Source organism: Polyergus mexicanus, unplaced genomic scaffold (genome assembly GCF_030449975.1).
Source record: "Polyergus mexicanus isolate NDT 795.1 unplaced genomic scaffold, iyPolMexi1.0 SCAF_1, whole genome shotgun sequence".
Lineage (NCBI taxonomy): Eukaryota > Metazoa > Arthropoda > Insecta > Hymenoptera > Formicidae > Polyergus > Polyergus mexicanus.
Window position 1 is genome coordinate 6667431 of NW_027223321.1, and position 21913 is coordinate 6689343.

Genomic DNA, 21913 nt, shown 5'->3' on the forward strand with positions numbered 1-21913 from the left:
ATTTAAATTACTATTTTTTTGCTTGTTTAACACGTATACAGACATTAGATAAGACTAATATTATAAATGAATTTATATACACGATACACAAGTTGGACTAAATTAGAATCTTTACTAAATTTATATTCCTCACAATTCTCAAAATGAATCTATAAAAGAATCTCAGAACATATAAGAAATTCGCCTAAGAAATATTTAGAATTTTCATTTTACATAAGTATATATGTGTATGGATGTATAAGACGAAAAATATTGCTTAGAATTCGATTGATTAGATATTAGTTATGTAAATAGCTGAATCTTAAAAGAAAATAAAGCAATGTTAATCTCTTTTAGAAGAAACATTGATTTCCACTGCTAAAATCGCAGAACGTAGAGTGAACTTCTGATGTAATTTTTTAAAATCATATTTTGTCTATATCTTATATCTAGGAAATATGTAAGAAAAAATTATAAAAAAATTCGCAATAACGTAAAGATTCATGATTTCTATCTGTATAGCTTAATAATATATGAATAATAAGAATAATATTATGAATGGATTTATATAATGGATTTATACAAAAATCTAAAATCTAAAATCATAAATGATAGTTTGTATATAATATTGACAGCACAACAATTGCAAATAAAAATAGAAATTAAATTCTATAATGATTCAATAAAAGCATGTGCGAGTTAATACAAATCGATAAGTTGGTTCGATTAGAATTAAATAACATATATAAAAAAAGAAATTCGTTGGTTTTAAATATGTTGTTATTTTATACAAGATGTATAGTGAGTTGCTGTGAATAAGCCGCGGAGAATTAACTTTTTTATGAAAGAAATACAGTAAACGAAAGACGACGAAAGATATACTTAGCGAGACGCTACCCCTCGCGTCTCTTGATATAAAAATATAAAATGAAATTTTTTCTCAACTTGCGTATGTGTATTCATCTTTTGAGAGAAATTAATAACAAGAAACAGTTTTAAATATATAAATATGTATGCACGAGTCTATTTGTCTCTTACATATTGATATTCGACTGTGTTTATCGACTAGCAATACATTATTAGCAACTTTAGAATTTACAAACATGACATTATGTACTTATTGTAACATCAGGTCAAGTCAAGACATCCGATAGCGTTGTCAGTTTTCAGTGGTCTATCCGAACGATAAGATCGCGCCATTTGTATAGATAACTTTTAGCATTAGTAATCCTTGATAATTTCAGTTAATAACTACAGCTATCATTATAAAGCAATACTTTAATCAATATACAATATCAATATATAAGGTAAGTGACTAAAAACAGAATATCTCTTTTTTTAAAAACAAAGAATACACAATTTAAATACGTATACAATTTTAAGACAAAGAATTAATATACTAAAACAAATTTTGAATTATATGCATATAATTTAATTGTATTTTCAATTGCTAATATTTTATCAAATTAATAAGATTTTATAGCAGAAGAGAGAGAGAGAGAGAGAGAGAGAGAGAGAGAGAGAGAGAGAGGATAATATATTCATAATATACATTTTAAAAAATCAAAAAATTATACAGTAATTAAAATTATGTGATTATCTTCTTTGTAAAAAAAACCTTCAAAATAATTTGCATGATCTCAATTCCTTTTCCCATTATCAGAATATAGTCAGCGCAAATGTGATCGTTCAATCAGGCTAAACAAATAGATTTGCATATTACGCATGTATGTGTGTGTGGTATTAATATTTTATACTAAAATCTTTTCTAAGTAAATATCTTTTTCGTCAAAATAACGGTAACCTTCCGTGTATACACATTCTCCCCTCCTTTTTTTGTCATGTCATATCATTTTGTCAAATCATATCGAAGAAACCGTATGTTACATTCTATTCATCTTTTTCTTTTACAAGAAAAAAATATTTTTGCAGACCTCTAAAATGAAAATTGGGATGGCATTCCTAATACTATTATTAAACAGGGAGCTAATATTTATCAGCGCAACAGCTTTTGTCGTCGACGACATTGAAACTTCGGAAACGATCTCCAATTTAACAATTACCGTATACCGGATTATACAATACCGGAGCGCGTTGTCTCCAACAATGACACTAATTATCGTTTATCAAAGCACATAATACCGGAGCATTATTTTATCAAAATAGATTTATCAAATATGAGTCATATCATACATTATGAAACGATTTTTTTTCCGGCAAAATCAGTATTGATTTCAGGATTGTTCATCCAACAAAAACTATAGATTTCCATGTACAAAGACCTTATATAAAAATTCGTGATTACATATTTTTTCGATGATCTAATATCAGCGAGCATGTAACGGCTGATCTTGTGAAAAAGTCACACAATCCTTCGTCACATATTTTCGTTCTTTACTTCGCCGAAGAACTATTACGAGGAAATTATACATTGAAAATGGAGTTTGACCGTAATGCAGATGATGGGACAAAAAACTTTTTTCAAATGTTCTATTTAAACGAAATACGAGAGAAAAAGTGAGTAAATATTAAGATATGTTAAAAACATTATTATACATATTATGTATGTTAAAAAACAATTCATTACTAGATCTTATAAAATTTTTCCGATTATACTATCATGCTGGAAATTTTCTACATATATACTATAAAGAATATCTCTTAATAAAATATAAAAATATATAGCTCTTTAATATTATAAAAAATTATAAAAAATTTATTTGATTAAAAAATGTAGATAATATGAGAAAATAACATCCTAATTAAATATATTGAAAATTGTTTTCTAAACATAAATATCATTTGCAAAATGGATTACTGTATATTTTATATCTTCTAATAGTTATGTGTCAATAATGTTTAAAAAATTCACATTAAAATTAAGATATGTCTTTAAATGATTATAGGTGGATGGTTGCAACACGTTTCCGGGGAATTGGTGCTCGACAAGTATTTCCATGTTGGGATGAACCGGAATTTACGGCTACTTTTCGCATTGCAATTAAACATCGTTCAAATTATACGGTTTTATCGAATACCCCGATATCTGAGGTGCATCCGATTGCAACTGCAGTAGTGTGGAGAATATTCGATGTTACTCCTGCCATACCTACTTATCTCATAGCATTTACAGTGTTCGATCCGATCCCCGTTTACTTTTTTTCAGACAACATATTGTTTCCATCTCATTTAATATTTGCACAGCAATTTTATAAATTATTTATAAGATGTATCACAAATTATTTACAACCCAACTGGAATATCTTGAAAAATCTTGAACAATATCTTGAACAAATGCATCATATTGCAATTCCGAATTTTCCAAACAATGTTATGGCAAACTGGAGGCTTAATTTTTATAGGTAATATATATATACAGAGTATCCAAACTGAGTCGAAAAATCTTCTATCATTTTTTTTATAACGCTTAATAAAGGAGTTATTATTGAGTAAAGTCTGATCACTCAGCGCCGATCTTTAGCCGCGCGCCGTGAAATGTGCTTTGCCGTATACTACCAGACGCGCAGCTCACTGACGTGCGCCCGGCTAAAGATCGGCGCTGATTGGCTAGACTTTACTCAATAATTCCTTTATTAAGCGTTATAAAAAAATAAAAAATGATAGAAGACTTTTTGACTCAGTTTGGTCCGCTCTATCTGCACAGGAGTATTGTCCCAAATGATCTGGGACACCCTATATATATAATTAGAAAAAGAAATTAAGAATTTCACTGACTGCTAATTTACATATGGTTTAAAAGAATAGGAGAAGTATATTTTTAAATAATGAATGTTAAACTATTGAAAAAAAAATTATATTTTAATTTCAATAATTGAAGTATTCGGAAAAATATACGTAAATATATTTTCAGCATTTAATCAGTTTTAGTAAATGACAATAACATGTATTGAAAACACATTAGTTTTCACATCTTTATTAAACATCTGTATCATATTTATACCATACATTAAAAAAAGAAAAGTGATCTCATCGGCAGCTATAAATTTTAATTCTCGTAATAATAATTTCTCAATAAGAATGATGTATTATTTTCTTTTTCTTTTTTTTTAATAAAAGTGTGTGAAGTATGAGAAACTTTGCATATATATAACTTTATAACAAAGTAGAATGAGCCGATTTATTCATAGTTCTATTTTCCAATAAAGTATTATACTTGTTAGAAAAATAGAAGCAAAGCTTTTTCTCTGTCATTCTAAATTTTATTAAATTCTTTATGAAACTACATTTTATATATATTACTACTAAACTATTCACAAGAGAAAGAGACAAGGAACTTCCACTAAAATAAAAATAATAGAATAGAAATACAAAGATATTTCACATTCTAGGGGAAAGGAATTATCAAAATTATCAAAAATAACTTATATTCATTCTTTAATGGTCTTATATATGTTATGAAATGTCAATCACTGAAATTAATAAAATCAATAATAAAAGTTAAATTATGTAAAAATATTGACCAAAACACAAAGTTTTATTTTAGAAAATAAAAAAATAATGTAACATGGTAAATTTAGCCTTTATGCTTATTAACTAACAATAAGATTTCGGCGCGCGTATATAATTTTAAGTTTATAACTTTTTCAGAATGATGTATAGATGCAATATACAATAATTAAATTATAGCACAATTAAACTGTGCATGCTTATAATAAAAATTCGACTCTTTAGAGAAGCTGATATTATCTATGAAGAAGGAAAAGATCCTGTTATGCGCAAAATAGAAGCAGCACGTTTAATAGCATGCGAAATGATGCAACAGTTGTTTAGTAATCTTGTCAGTCCATCCTGGTGGTCTTATTTTTGGTTGAACGATGGTATTGCTATATTGTTCGGAATAGAAGTTCTCTATGAGGTTTTTTTTTATATATCCTTCCATACTTTTTATAAATTCTCTTTATTTGTTAAAAATAAGATGTACAGATTATTTGATTATATATAATTTCTATAAAGTCTTACTAGATCAATTAAAAAATCGGATATACATTCAATTTAAAATAATTTCTAATATTTGGAATAAACTTAGAAAAATTTTACTATATTTTTATTAATACTTGATTAATATTTTTTATAGCACATTTTCGACGATAATGAAAGAGATGCTAATAAGCTAATAAATAATATTGGAAAATCATAAATAAATCATTCACTTTCAACTTTTTCTAGATTCTCCCAGATTCCCGGATAATGGATTTGTTTGCAGTCCAGAATCGATATGAATCTCTTCATTTGGACTCCGGTTTTATGAAGCCTCTCACATCGAAGGTCGATAGTCCTTCTGAAATTAAATCACTTTTCTCCCATCCCCGTTATATCAAAGGTAAAGTTAATTAAATATAATATTATTATTGCCCATAAATTTCTGAACGAAAATATTATAAAAGAATACAGAAAAGTAGCGTTTAACAATTTTATTTATAATTTATTTATATACAATTTTGTGATTAAAATAGATAGAAATATGTATAATTAAAATTTTTTTATGTTAATTTTTTTTACGAGTTCAGTTATATTCATTTATTTATAAGAGTACTAAAATAAATTTATTTTAAACGTTTTTAATTATATATACATTAAATGATATAAATCGTTGTAGCATTCGCAGTATTACGCATGTTGCAACATATACTTTCCGATGACGTATTTCGACAGGGTATCTCATCATACTTTAGCACCTAGTAAGTAATAAGTGCAATATTATATTTTAATTTTATTTCGTTACTTTTTACTAAATTATAAAAAAAATATAAGCATATGTAAGTTATACAGGATGAGTTTTTAAATCAATTGGTGTAAAAAAATAAACAAATAATTATTTAAAAAGATACATTGTAAATAAGTACATACTTTTTCTTAAAATCAATTTTCTTTCAATCAATTTATTTGTCTCATTATCCTGTACATAAAAGTATTACGGTAAGATTATCGAAAACTATAATAGATATTTTATTTTTTATATCAAAATATGTCAAATTAAAATATAAAATAACTCGAAAAGTACTTAATGAAAAAATACTTTATTATAGTGTTTTGAAAAGCTCTCGAGATAAGCTACAAGAATATGCAACAAAAAATGGGGAGTCCTATTTAAGAAAATCAAATTGACCTTGAAATAACCTTGAAAACGTCCACTGACAATGAATCAGAAATAAATAACGCGGTTATATTTGCCCCCCAAAATCAGATAACTTTTGTTTCAAACTTTTTTTTCAAAAATGCATTATTTTCGAGATATTTAAATATCTCAATTTAAAAAACTCACCCTGTATATTAGAACTTTATGCATTCTTTGTGTATATGTATAATATTTCAATGAAGTAATAATTTTGCCTGATAAAAATGTATTACGAGAGATATTTACTCTACTATAGTAATATAATATTAATATTATAATATAAAATTAGTATTTAATTTTTACATAATATTCAATTTTCTGAATTTAGCAAATATAAATCTGCAAGTCTCGATAATTTCTGAACAGCTATGGAAGCTGCCCAAGATGAATCGTCAATCCAAGAAGATAGCAAATTTAATATATCACGAATGATGAATGCTTGGAATATTGATCGAAAATGTCCATGTATCGTATCTGAATGATTGGTGGATATCTTTAACCTTCATTACTATTGATGATTTTCTATCAGTCTATCTCATGCTGAAATTTTTCTAAATTATTTAATACTTTTTTTCTTAGAATTTTACCGTAGTGGAAGGAATGGACATATTGTCACGGTATGGGTGCGAATTACGAAATGTGGACAAAAGTATTACAATTTTGGCAAAAGACATCTGATCCAAAGGAATCTAGTAAAATTTTAAAATTCTTGGTTTGCACTAAAAATGAAAAGGCGATCAAATCGATGTTAACAAAGAAAAAAAATATCTTTTCAAATTTACAAGTTAAAGACCATATTAAGATTTTTTCTTTAACTGTTGCAAAGCATGCAAAAAAGAATAAAGTGCTTGACTATGTATTATCTAATTTTAAAGAAGTGAAATCCAGGTAGAATGACATTCTTTAATATATACTGTTTATAATCATGAAAGTTTATATTATACGTATTTATTACAAATCTATTGTTTTATTTGTATAGAGAGATCAGTATAGTTGCAGCATTAATTAATATTATTAATCATGTCTACTCTAAGGCACATCTTGAAAAGGTAAATTTTATAAATCTAATTATAAGTAAAATATATATCTTTTTCTATCAATCATTTCTTCTAATCAAATGTATTTGCACCTATTATATTTCATACACAATATATATAAAGTCCCACCAAAAGTGGCCACTCCCGTTTATCTTTTAAACTAAAAGAGATAGACCATAACAAATATATATCAAATTAAATGATTCAAACTGAACTCTATTGTGAGCATAGTGGCTAGTTCCAAAAGTTATCTTGAGGAACGGAGAGATATGCATGATTTTTTTATGATAATGTGAATATTTTGATATGATAAAATTTGTAGCGCTGTTTTTAATGAATACAACAATATAGATATAATGTAAATATTTTACATATTATACGAGTTTTATCGACTTGAAATATCGCGGACGACGTCTACCTTTTTACTTTCTGCCCTGTGTTATAACCAACTTCTGACTCGTCTATTAGAGATTGACATATGTCATGTTGTCATTTAATCATAATACTCAATCCGAAGTTGGTCAAATCGCAGGGCCGAAAATGAAAAGGTAGACGTCGCCCGCAATATTTCATGTTGATAAAACTCGTATAATATGTAAAATATTTACATTATATCATATGTTGTTGTATTCGTTTCAAACAACGCTAAAAATTTTATCATATCAAAATATTCACATTATTATAAAAAAATTATGCATATCTCTCCGTTCGTTAACACAGATAGCTTTTGGAAGCAACCACTATGCTCACAATAGAGTTCAGTTTGCATCATTTAATTTGATATATATTTGTTACTATTTATCTCTTTTAGTTTAAAAGGGGGTGGTCACTTTTGGTGGGACACCCTGTATACAGGATACCTGTATACTAGTACACCCCTTTTCTTTCAGAAACTAAGCATTTTAGAGGAAAACGTTTTCAACAAAAATTCTATGGTTTCGAGGGAAACATAAGGTGGTGTCATTGGTTTGACCTTGGATGGCATCGTTAAGGTCAAGTCAAGGACACCTTTAATTTCTTAAACGGAATCCCCTATTTTTTATTGCATATTCTTATAGCTTACCTCGAGAGCTTTCCAAAACACTATAATAAAATATTTTTTCATTAAGTACTTTTTTATAATTAAAAAAAGATATATATATATATATATATATATATATATATACCTTTTTTTAATTATGTAAAAAGATATGTGATATATGAAAAGCTATAATAATTATGGTCTATCAATCACGTGAGAATATCATTACGAATGCCATTTTTTATAATGCCAAAATAATTTGTTAGATAAATACATTTGTGCATGAAAATCTGGAAGAATTAATTGAGTTTATTAAAGAGAAGATAATAATACGTTGGTTACAAATTAAAAATATATACACTTATTATGTGATGTTTTCAGGACAAAATAAAATGGGAATGAAATAAAATGACCAACTAATACGAATCGATGAAGGAGAACACAATTGTAACAGTTGCACATATTATGAATAAGTTTTTATATGATTTCTTAATTTTGTTTTTATACATTATTTTTCTTTGTTATGTTCTTTTTTCTTTAATTATATTTAATATTTTTATTATTACTGATAGAATATTAATAATTTTAATATTAAATCTATATAATATTTTTTTAACTTGTTACTTTTTATATATTACTGTATTAACATTTATTATTAATTTTTTTAATAATAATAATAACCAATATGTATAATTGTTAATATTAATTTTTTGAGGAAGTTGTTAAAACTAATTTTATTCTTAATATATTATTAATATTATTAATAAGTACATTTTTGTAAGAATATTAAAATTCATTTAATAAAATGTTTACACATTTATTTTCGTATGCAAATATTTGTTGATTATTAATGTATTAGATAACTAAAACTTGTAATACAATATAATTTTTTAGTCTTATTTTTTGCAATAGATTTATGTAACAATATTGTATTTTTGTAAATTTTTTTATATAACTATAATGATGATATTACTTATATGTATATATATGTATACATAGATATTATTTAATACTAAAATTACAATTACTAAATAAACAATATTTTTAGAATATATAAAAATATTTTTAAGTTTATGTATATCTTTTTCTATCTTATTGTTACAATGTACACACACACACATATACATTTATATTATTGCGTCTGCTAGTTCGACATAAATCGAAGCGTATTATTCAACCGTTTAACGCTCGCAAATCGCGTTACTTTCGCGTTACTATCCGAGCAAATAATAGAACATTCGTTTAAGAAATAAAGATACCTAACTTTATCGGAACAACAACACAATAACGTAATATAGCGATATCTGAACGTAAATACCAAACGTAAAAATTTCCGAAAATAAAAGACGGAGCTGTCTCAAACACGGTCGTACTGCTACACAGCTACTCAAAGTTTGACATAACTGCCGCTATTTGTCAACATCCCACAATGCTCTTGAAGACGATCCTTCTCTATGATCTCTTTTCAAATCGATCGCCTTTAACGCCATCATGTACAAATATGCACGCAAGAACGTAACATTGTTCCCCCTCTTCTAGGATTGTCGTCCCAACAATCAATGCAGGAGGATAACAAGAAAATCCTAAGTTTCTTCAAAATATCAATTCCAAAGTTTTTAGTGTGACTTCCTGACTCCGAACTGCCGTTCAGGATATCGAACTGCATACCATTCTAAAATATCAGTTTCAGGATTTTCAGTGTGACTTTCTTTTTATTCCGAACTGCTGCTCAGGTTACCGAACTGCACGCCAACTACACTCTATTGCTCCCTCTATAAACTAGAAAACTGGAAAAATCTTCAGAGGGGGGTATCTTCCGTGGATCCAACATCCTAAAAGGACTCCTCAAGTCTCTACATCGACATTCACCCTACAATCCGACGGGAAAACCACAGATCAAAAACTGAGACAGTCTTTTGAGATCAGGAGTTTCTCCATATTTTTCTTCTTAGCTTCTCTTCACATCCGTTATCCTCTAACCGCCTTTCCTTTAAGAAGAAAATTAACTTATAGAAATAAACGATTTTTAATGAATACTATACTTTTAAATAAACGTTTTTAAATAAGTTATAAGTTATAACGGAATTTAAATACGATTTCCATATTTAAATGTCTTTCATGTCTATTATTATAAATGTTTTTCATAAAACGTAGCTAATCTGTCTGCATGTACTACCTTTTTTATATTTGTACAATTTCCGAATATAATAAACCACATCATTTAATTTTTTAATCACTTCATAAAGTCTCTCCCAATAAGTTTGTAATCTCGGAGCTTTGCTCCTTTTACGCCGAGGACTATGAAACCAAACTTTTTTATCAATCGCGAAATCGACTTTCCTAGCCTTCCGATCAGGCAGATTTTACTTTTTCTGATTTGATATTAATTGACTCACGAACGGTTTCATGAATCATATCCAACTTTTTCCTCAAATCCAAAATGTAATCTTTGTTAGATAAATGATTTTTTTCCCCAGAAAGATTTCCCCGCAACAAATCCAAAGGTAAATGCAAATTCCGAGCAAAATAAACCACCCAAGAGGAAATCTTAATGGTTTCATGTCTAAAAGAGCGATATGCCAATAAAAACATTGGTATCCAACGATACCAATCTTTCTGATGTAAAGAAATAAATTTCGTTAAATAATTAAGAATCGTTCGCTGCTGTTTCTCTACTTGTCCATCCGAGGATGTAAGCAATTTTCCTTGTTTCTTTGATCCCTAATAAATTCGATAACTGAAAGAGTTATGATTCAGAACATTCTCCTTGATCGGTGAACTTCCAAAGAAACTCCATGTCTCGAAATAATTTGATCTACGAACGCCTCTGCAACTGAATTTGCCCTAATATTCCTTAATGGAATTGCTTTCACCTATTTTGAAAGGCAATCTGTAACAAGTAAGCAAATGTTTGTTGTGCCTCTAGCCGCTAAGGAAGAGGCCTTTAAGAGTTTGTACGCCAAAAGGATTAGGATCCACGCTCGAAATAACTCCCGGACGTTAGGTATAAATTAGTATATTTTGCAAGATTATGTACACTTTCCATTTATTCGCGGTTATAATGATCGGGCGCGATACGTGTAGTACTTCAATACGAGGCGATTATGTTAATGAACGAGCGAACGAGCGAGCGAGCGATGTTAATGAGCTATATTATTGAGCTAGTGTCAGTGCATCTCGCGCTCAATATACATATATTAATTAATTAGGTCGTTGAATAGGAAGGAATGTGGTGACTCTGATCGGAGCATGTCTCGTGCTTTGCTTGTTAGTCCATCTCGTCAACTGCTTATTCAGCTTCTGAGAACATGGCCATGACTTCCTTTTCCTTAATCACGTCTTTTATTTTTATTTTATTAATAATCTCTATTCTCTCTTAATTACTTTTCCTTGAGCTCTTCTCCTAATTTTAATGCTTTGCTTTACTCAGCTCTTTCTTAATCTTTTTTGTGCTATTTTACTGTTTTGTATTTTAATATTGGGCAATTAATCAGGTTATGACATCCCTCCTCTTTTGGAAAAAAACCGAACTATTTGTGAGTTTCTGTTTACATAGGATTTTCGCATTACATGTTATTTTTCGCATTACATTTTCGCGTTTTATCGTTTCTTATAGCTACTTTATTTCAGCATCACAGTATTAATTATCGTGGTGTCGGTTTGTATCTATACTGTTACATTTGATCTGCTTGCGGTGCTGTAGATGTGCTCTTGAATTATTTTTGGTTTGCACATCGAATTTAAATTAAGGTTTTCCTGGCGCATCGGCTTTCTTAGGGACTACCAATAATGGTGCGTTCCATTGGGTCGTGCTTGATTTGATTATTTCATTTTTTAACATTTCTTGGACTTGTCGATTTACTTCTTTTTTATGCTTCTCCCGCAGGCGGTAAGGCCATACGTTGACCGGTGAACTGCTTGCGTTGCAATCTTATGCGCGACGGTATGTGTGCACGTCAGTGGTTCTCCTTCCAGATGCATCACGTCGTTAAAATCCTTGCAGATTTCCATTATCATTTTCTTTTCTTCTTTATTTAATGTTGTGTACGTAATAATCGTAATACTTTTTCACTACGCGGGATTACTTCCTCTTTATTTGGCGTTTGTATTACGTTGATTTCTTCTGTTTCACTCTGTTTGATTTCCTCTATAATTACTTATAGCATTAACATTTCCATTATGTTGTCCGTTGTATTTAGAACGCTTGCTGCACATAGGTAATTCGTAGGTTTAAATTATCTATAAATATTCCTGGTATTGTTTCTTCTGCTTGTATCATGCCTATCGTGTTCTTATCAGTAGCGATCTGTATTATTGTATCGCTACGTGGTTTCACCGTCATTCTTAGATAGGGATAAAGCTTTAAGATATGTTGTCCTACATTTAATTGTTTTGTTTTATAGTTGCAAGTGGCTTGATGTTTTCGTAAGAAATCAACTCCTAGTATTCCGTCATATTCTATTAGAAAATCTTCTTTAACAAAGTATATGGTATGCTTGATTCCTGGCGCATCCTGATTTTCTCTTGGCGCTCTTCCAAAATTATTGTCGCATTAAATTTTCCAATTGTACATATCTTATGTCCCGTTTCGCCGCCGGTGAGCGTTATTTTGTCTTCTTCTATTATAGTTTCGTCTTTCAAGTGTTTCAACTTAATTAATGATATTGCGGCTCCTGTATCAAATAGTAAATTTATCTTTCCTTTAGTTTCTCGCATTGGTAAGGTGACAAGATCCAATCCTGTCTGTATGTACGGCGTATTTTTAAAGTGTGAAACTTGATATTCGATCGCAGCTCGGTACGACCTTCTTTCGCTCTTTTCCTTCTTATCGTTATTTTGCGTGGAGTTAGATTTCTTTTTTCCTTGCTCGTTACTCTTACGATTTTTATTTTTTGGTCATGAATTATATAGTTTAGTTCGACTCGATTGATCTCTATTGTGTCATCCGTATAATAATCAACATTCTTCGCGATCGTGTTCGGATTTTTTGCAATAATTGCAATATTTATTTATCGTATTTACGCGGGATTGTCTATCGGCAGTGAAAATCGGTTTGCGTATTAGCTAGTTCGGCAATTTCGGTTATAATGCCTGGTTTTTCCGCATTTTTGGCACTGCACGTTTATTTTCCTGTTTAAAGATCGGTGTGAAACTTATTTTGCTTCGCGTGCCGGTCGCGGACGGTCCCTTAACCTTTTTTTCCGCGCTGGCCGCTGCTACTGCTTCTTGCAACGTAGCATATTCTCGCGATCGAACAATTGTTTTAATATCGCCCTGCAATCCTATTTGGAAATTTTCTAAGGCTTGCTGCTGTATTATTTCCATTATTGCGCGTTTATTATCTACTGTATAATGACGTCCTTCCATCATCGATTCGTATAGCTCCATGGCTAGTTATCGGCTCTAAGTCCGTAAGTTCGCACTCTTTCTCTGTTTTTCTGTTTTAGCGTGTTAAATTCGATTTGTAGATAAGTCGTACTTTTTTACTTGCATAACAGATCTCTAATTCTCGTTTCAACTGTGCAAAATCTCGAATTTTAAGTGTTTGAAAATCTAGCATTGCTTTGCCTTTTAATTTCATGCATAATACTGCTCCTAATAGCATTACTTCATCTAACGGGTCAATGTGTTCTACCGCATAAGTAGTCGCGGTCAAAAATTCTTGCAGTTTGGTGATCCGTCGAGTTCCGGAATCATTCCGCAAAGCCTCTTTTAATGCCAAAAATCCGCATCCACTTCGATGTCGTACATCGTCGATATGAACTCGTACACGGTCTCGGTCTTTTCTTCCGACGGAGTTCTATGCTCGTTGTTTTGTCGGGGTTGCGGCTCTCTAATTCTTAATGTATATTTCGGCATGCATATTTCTAATTTCCCGTTTCATTTCTTCTCTCATTTCCCGCAATATTTCCCTAAGGTCGTCGGTTGTTCCGTTTGTTTTTCTTCGCGAGTTGTATTTGGCTTGCACGCTGCATTATGTCGCGTTTTTATTTGCTTCTTCTTGTAATTGCTGAATTTCCCGATCAACATCTTCTGATCTGACGGATTGCGATGCGGAAGTACTTTGGTTATACATGTCTTGAGTACGATAGATTTCGTCGGGGTCAAAGATACTCGAATCGTATGACGTTAGCGAAAATTCGCGGCGGTGTTAGTCTGCTAAATGCGCTTATGATTGATTCAACCTCAAAATCTAATTCTATATTATTCGTTATTAAGCTGTTATCTAATTCGCCAAATGAAAATTTGCGTTCGATTACAACGTTTGCTTCGAGTTCTGGTTTGGACAAATTCTTAGATTTCTTCGTACATTATCGCGTATATCCCGGAGTGATCCTACTGTTACTCTTGTAGGGCTTACCACGCTATTTTTAATGGCTCTATTTACTGGTTTGCTAAATAGCCACGATATATTCGCTACGCTTTTTTGCTGCGTTTTGGTTTTCCGACATTCATGCGTTTACAAATTTTTGATTGTTTGGCTTACAATAATACGATGAGTAGCATTGTCTCTCGTTCGGTGTCGGGTGTCGCATGCCGTTGAAATAGATGGTACAATAGAATGGTACAAACGATTACGAAACAGCACCCGTTTACAGATTTCGAATATCTTTAAAAATGGCAGAGTTAGCTCTTACCCTTATTTTGAAAATTCGGTACTTTCACCCCCGTAAGGGTACAAACGAAATGAAAAGCGGTACAAACGGGTACAAACGATTACGAAACAGCACCCGTTTACAGATTTCGAATATCTTTAAAAATGGCAGAGTTACCCCTTCGACGATTTTTTAATATTCCGTATTTCCACCCCCGTAGGGGTACAAACGAAATGAAAAGCGGTACAAATGGGTACAAACAATGCTTAATCAAATGGCATTTGGAAGATTACTGTATCTCAAAGTGGGGTGCTGATGATTTTTTAACCCTTCGTAACTTTTACCCCTTTGAGGTACAAACAAAATAAAAAGTGGTACAAACGGGTACAAATCTAGCGTAATCGAATGCATGTACGAAAATTTTTTTTTATTAAAGTCGGGTGCTAAGTTCACATAGGTCAATAGTTGATGATCCACTCGCTCCTGATATTCTATTTCCACAACTTGGCGTCGTAAATGAACTTATAGATCCTGTAGATTCTAATCTGTCCTTGCTGGCCCCGGCCACTGTCGATGCCTTCTTCGTATTTGCTTCACTTTCAATTGTAAATTTGTCAAATGGGCCAAAACACGGTATTAATTCTTGATTTCTATCATAAATCCTATGCTTGTTTACACATCCTAGATAGTAAAACAGCTTAATATTATTTGCTTGATAACAAGACTTGCATGTCACCACCTAATTTTTTATTATCTTTTTACCGAGCATTCGATACTCAGCATATTCATCGTCCATACCGATAATTATCGGCTGAAACCGCTAATATCAGCGTAAGCGATCAGTCACCTCTGTTCCACTGTCACACGTCAGCACTTTTGTGTCCACCTTTGTCTACCTGTCGTATGAGACTTTGGTGTCCCAGACAGGAAATGCACTTCTCACGCTCACAAATCAGCATATCCCGGATAGATAACACTCATGGCTAATGCCGGTCTATGCTGCTATAACTTAAATAACTTTTTACCACTCTCCGAAACTATTTGACCGTTTAAAAGTTATTACTTTTATGGAGCGATGTTTGACACGTCTTCTCCTCAGAGAGAGGGGGAGAAGGGGAGAGAGAAAGAGAGAAAAAGAGAGAGCTAGAAAGCCTCTAGGAGAGAGAGGTGCCAACCAGCCATTTCGTGATTGGCTAGCATAATATGTGCCGATTTGGTTATTCCGACGCCAATGCAGAGCAAGTGGGATACAAATTCTTGGACCGACGATATCAAATGTTTAAGGTTATATTACGCATATTACAAAATATAATGCGTAATATAACTCCAAACATTTGATATCTTCGGTCCGAAAATTCGTATCCCATCTGCTATGCATTGGCGTCGCAATGACCAAATATATTATGCCAGTTAATCAAGAAAAGGCTGGTTGGGTTAGCGCCTCTATCTCCTAGAGGCTCTCTAGAAAGAGCGTTCGCAACGCGGTGCGAGAAAGAATAGCGCGAGGCGATCGTGTGCACGTGGGAAAGGAATAGCGTTCGCATGCACTTGGGAGAAGGATAACGCACGAGTAGGAAAAGGATAGCGTCCGCATTGGCATGGGAAAAGGATGACGTTCGCATGCAAATGGATGTGTGAGAGAAAGAGAGAGAGAGAGAGAAATAGCGCGAGGCATGTACGCGTGTGGAAAAAGAAAAGAAGAAGGCGCAGAAATAATTCACACTTCTTATATATAATGAAAATATTTATTTAAAAATTGTGTGTGCGGTTAAATGTGTGTTTAAAAATGATAATAAAATAATAATAATAATAAAAATTATAATTTAAAGGTCACGCTCCTTATCTGAAATATAAAAATACAGGTCTTATTAATAAACTTATCTGTTAATATTATAAAATTTTTGTAACAATGCACCCCCCATTGTTACCCGGCACGTAGAGCAGCCGGAAGTCTGCCGCCCGGCGATCACCAGCCGGGCAGTGGCAGAAGCGCTTAGCGTTCTATTTTAATACCTTTGCATAACCGAACACAAGAACGGAGATATTGTACAGCCGTTATACGGCTGCCGCTACGGCCCAAACTCCGAGTATCGCCGAACGCCTCCGAACAGTACCGAGCGCTCCGATACCGAAACGCCGCGTCGTTATCTCCACCTGAATAAGCGACGCGGTTACCGTTAAGCGCTCGATATAAAAAAGCTGCCGGATTACACCTTGACACCAGACCGGTACCTGAATCCGCTCGAGCAGTACGCTCCGAGATACGATATCAGATCCAATCCTAAATTCGTAGTAACGACGGAACGTGGGGTTGACGTGTTTGCAGCCTCTACCGAGCATTCTCGGTTTCCGTGCCGTTTCCGAAATCCTCACGCATTCCGACCAAGTCAACGAGAGCGGAGTGTTCGCCGCTCTACTAGATTACAGTCTACTATCCGACCGCTCCAGCCAGACGGACCGTGGGTTTGCGAGTTCGCTGCCGTCGAGATTTCTCGACTCCAACGAGCTATTCTCCACTCCATGTACAGAAGCAGGGACAGAGAGGTCTCCGCCCGATCGAGGGTACTCGATCTCCGATCGCCTCCTCCCGTACAACTGGGAATACGCGAATAACCACGCGGCAACGATAAACCACGATTTTATCGTACTCGCGAAAATAATAACCGCGCCGAAATACCTGTCGCGTCTCACTACATTGTAGTCTGCGCGCCGTCAAAACAAACACGGCTTTGCCGTACACGCGCCCGACCGACCGCGCCCTGTTTCTTGCACGTCTCGCTCGCCGTCAAAATAAACACGGCCTCGCCGTACGCCGACGATTTTGATACATCGAAAATAACGCCAGAATTACTAGCGCACCTTCATTGTCAGGCGCTCCCGATATTTCCGCGTCGATTTATCACGCGATTATTATAGCGCACCGAATATCTCTCGCGCTCACATTTTTATCCGCGCTCTATAAGCCATCGCGAATTCGCTTCGCGGGATATAATACCATTGTACTTTGACCACCGCCGAAAGAGACAAAATAAATAGACTAAATCACACCCAACGTCTACCGTGTGTCTCACCCCTTTTTCGAGTCCTGATTCCGATTGAGCTAATCCACGTGCTCACGAAAGCGGACCTGTTACATTTAAAAAAATGGATACTTATCCTCCTGGGACCGCAAGCTCTTCCTCCCAATCCTCTTCCCATTCCTCCTCCTCCCAATTTTCATCCTCCTTCTCTAACACCTCTTCCTCCGGCTCCCAATTCTCCTCTTCTTCATACGGCTCAAGCCCGAAAAGAGGTAGCAAGAAAAAGACGTCGTCGTATTTGCAGTGGTGAATGTTCGCCCATTCGCGGGCTTCGCGGGTGTCGCCCCACAAGCTCGCCCACAATGCGCCCACCGCATTTCTCCGCGGATCCACTGCATGTATCGGCGGTGGATCATATCGATTTGCACGAACTGAAATATATTATTAATTAATAAAGATCACACATAATCTCGCACATAAAGGCACGAAATACTACTTACCAGATTAAGGCGAAACATTTTTATACACTAAACTTTATTCACTCACTGCTCGAGACTTTCTGACGGAGACAACGGGATAGACATTGTCTCGATTAAATATTTTAGAGTAGGGAATGTATCACTTACAAAGAACGCTTATCTTCTGCACTTGATAAGAAGACAAAAGTAAGCACGTTCTCGCGGACAACTATGTAGTTTTTTAAATAAAATAATTGGTATTTTAATATGAATAACGGATTATTATAATATGAAAACAGTTCTGAACAGCTATCGAACGGCTATCGAACAACTATGAATAGCTATCGAATGGTTATCGAACGGTTTTAAACGGTTATTGAACAGCTATGAACGGCTATCGAACGATTTTTGAACGGCTTTGAACAGTTATTGAACGACAATTGAACAGATTTGAACAGCTTTGAACGACTATTGAACGGCTATGAACTACTATTGAACGACAAAACAATTATTTTAAAAATTTTATGACTGTAGACATGTAACATCTGCAGTCTGATAAGGTGGCTGATGCCGCTATCTAACGTCACGTACTGAAATTTAATACTCGCATAAGAAAGAAGGGACTGGGATAAGAAAGAAGAAAAGAAAAGAATAAAAATATATTCTAACAATAGTTTATTCTAAATAATGTTTGGATGAATCCTTATGATGATTCATCCACCAATTGAATATTTTAAATACATTTTGTAAAGCGCAATTTTTTAAGTGTTTTTCACAGCGCATAGTATTAGTAACATCTAGCTTATTTAACGAAGTGATATCTTCATAGTCCGCATCCAAGGTCTCGATAATAACGTCGTTTTTTTGCATCATCTTCAATATATAGGTCAGCCATTCTCGTTTCTCGTGTTCTTTAACGTACACGATAGGAGATGCTCCATCTTTCTCTTTCGTCGCACGCATCACAGCTCTCGTAATCAAACCCCTAGCGAAGCTGTATGGAACGTTTCCATCCTCCCATTAAAGTCCATGGTGATGTCTGATTAGCCATGAAGCTTGACATTTCTTAAATCCATTTCTCAGTATCGTTACTTCCTTTATGACAAAGTTTCTTCCGATAATGAATCCTTGCGGATCCACAAACGTTGGCGCGATCATGCTGATAATATTACTGTACGATTACATGTGACATACGCCATTGTATCTTAAATAATTCGATATTAGCATCAGTTGAAGCATTTCCAAATATGCAATTGTTGTCGTTGCGCGAACGTATCAGAATTAATTCGTGACGAGCGTTAATCACAACTCGCTTATAATCTTCGCAAAAACCCAATAATATGTTCAGCGGCATGCAAAAGTTGAAGTAAGCTTCAACAGCATTATGCGACATATTCCACGTAGCATTCTCCAAGATTTTACCTTTCTCGGTTGTTAGAGAGATATAATTTTTAATCGTGGAAGTTATTCCAACGTTTCTGTTGCGGTCAATCTTCACACCGTCGAGTTCATATTGAAGTTCATCAAACATAAACGCGATACAATTGTTTCCCAATACCACTCTCGCCCCTTCATCTACTTTACGCACCCTTAACTTTCCCTCGACGTATAGAAGACTTTCACACGGTAACGTGTACAAATCTTGATGTTATATCAGTATCCCTATCTCGTCGCTATATCCAAGAGTTGTGTTGGCGTATGGATTATACGTATAAGTCTCAATCTTGACGATACGATCGTCAAAGATCGGTTCGCCTCCAATATTCAAGATATCAATCATATTGTTCAAGTATTTCGTACAACGAATCCAAATGATTTTACAAATTCGCGATTCAACCTGCTGAGCTTCTTTTCAGCGTAACTAGATATCTGATTATTGTCACTCGATACCACAGCCATTCGCCTTCTCGCAAAAATATTGTTCCTCATAAAGATATTGTCTCTCGCGTGCTCCGTGCTTTCATTTAACACAAACATTTCATTTGTCACACGTTATTATTTTTGCCGCCGTCATATATGTAATCTTACTGTGATTTCCTCCCCTCGAAAATCGAGCAAATGTCCTTCTTGATCAACAATGCGTATCGTTAAATCAGTAATGCTTCGTATGACGATCGGTAGATAAATGATCTATGCTGGCATTTCTGATATCTTATATTCTGGCGGCACGCTCGGTGAAAATTCATATATCATATGTAAGCGCTTGTCATTACTGTATGCACCACTGGTTACGCTGCATTCTATACGAATAATATTTACGCTAATAATATTTATCGGTACATCCGATTCGTGCCATTTCCGAGGCTTTAATATACGATTCGATGAGAATCCCAACAACGATCCAATGTTATCTGGTTTACTAAAATTTGTTCTATAGACATTTTATTTCACTCTTTAGCGTATTATGATTATCGCGAAGCGTTATTAGATATTTGCCGTGTTCATCTTTATTCTCTTCTCGCGCAACATCTTTGTCATCAACAATATCGCTGAAATCAACTACGCGTCAATGTAAAATTGCACGTCGGAGATATTCATTCGAACAATGTTTTCGCTACCGAGCCTGTTCCGTCTATCAGTCCTCTGTTAGTCGACGGTTTACATATACCATATATTGTCTGAATTTGTGTCATTGTGTTTTTGAGATATTTTACTTCGCGTTTCGCTATAATGTCAAGATTATTGCATGCCTCTCGATGATAGTGATTGTAGTCTCATTGTGTCACGCATCGTCTCTGTTTGTTGCAAATACTTGCGTATCTGTCATTTAATATTGTTAAATCTAATTTAATTACTAATTTCCATGTTTCCTTGGCGTAGTATAGCTGTCCAATTTTTTCGAAGTATAGGCCCGGGTTATATTGAAATTTTTGAATTTCATACGGTGAGTCCGTTTCATATGACTCCATGAGACCCGCGGTCCGTCGGTTGTTCCAGCTGACGCGTATCCTGTAATATTATATACTTTAGTTTTATATCCCACGAGTATCATTGTTATCGATTAGTATCTTTTTTCTGATATGATTTTTCTGCATGCTTTTTGACGGGTCATTTTCGTTTAGTATTCAATCTCCTGTTGACGTTCGTACGGTGACATACTCATTGTCAGTAGCGATTATGGAATCTTATAATATTTGCTTCTGGCGTTTAGAGTCTGTGTCCGATCCTTCCGATTTAGTATGCAGGGCGTACAATGATTTCGCTTTGTGCGGTCCTGCTTTGCCGCGCAATCCGTTCGAGCGGGCTTGTGAGGCTGTATATCGCAGCCGGGAGCCGTTTTCGCTCCATATATCTGTGGATTGTGCAAGTGGTCGTTGTTCTGTGGGTGAAGTAGTGCCTCATGCTTGGGATAAATTGCCTTTATTCTGGACGGTGATGGACATCTGTTGTCTTGCGGATGCAGGTACTTTCCGCAGCTTGATGGCCTTCCGAGCGTTGGATCTATTTGACTTTTCGTGGGTCCTGATCCTAATCGCCGAGAGCGTTTTGAGTGGATGGTGGAATTTGCGAGAGGTCGTCCTTCCAAAAGTCGAAGTCATGCGAGCCTGGCAACCCTTTGTCGTGCTCTCGACCGTATGCGGTATCCCAGTCGTTCTTGCAACGAATAGGGTAAGTTTTCATTTTAATCTTCAATAAATTGTTTCAGCTTATTTGTGTGTATGCGGA

At 33.9% G+C, this 21913-nt stretch overlaps 1 protein-coding gene across 1 annotated transcript; it reads left to right on the top strand.

Annotated features, from left to right (window-relative positions):
• The first annotated feature begins 1920 nt into the window (after positions 1-1920).
• Positions 1921-5679, top strand: LOC138939119 (aminopeptidase N-like). Its single transcript, XM_070306690.1, has 6 exons — positions 1921-2043; positions 2342-2496; positions 2886-3155; positions 4672-4855; positions 5167-5320; positions 5597-5679. Exons 1-6 carry the CDS (start codon positions 1921-1923, stop codon positions 5677-5679), a joined length of 969 nt encoding a protein of 322 aa, XP_070162791.1.
• The last annotated feature ends 16234 nt before the right edge of the window (positions 5680-21913 follow it).

Coding starts and splice junctions, on each gene's coding strand:
- LOC138939119 (XM_070306690.1), top strand. CDS start 1,921: ATGAAAATTGGGATGGCATTCCTAATACTATTATTAAACAGGGAGCTA. Junction 2,044..2,341: donor TCTCCAATTTAACAATTACC/GTATACCGGATT, acceptor CTTGTGAAAAAG/TCACACAATCCTTCGTCACA. Junction 4,856..5,166: donor GAATAGAAGTTCTCTATGAG/GTTTTTTTTTAT, acceptor AACTTTTTCTAG/ATTCTCCCAGATTCCCGGAT.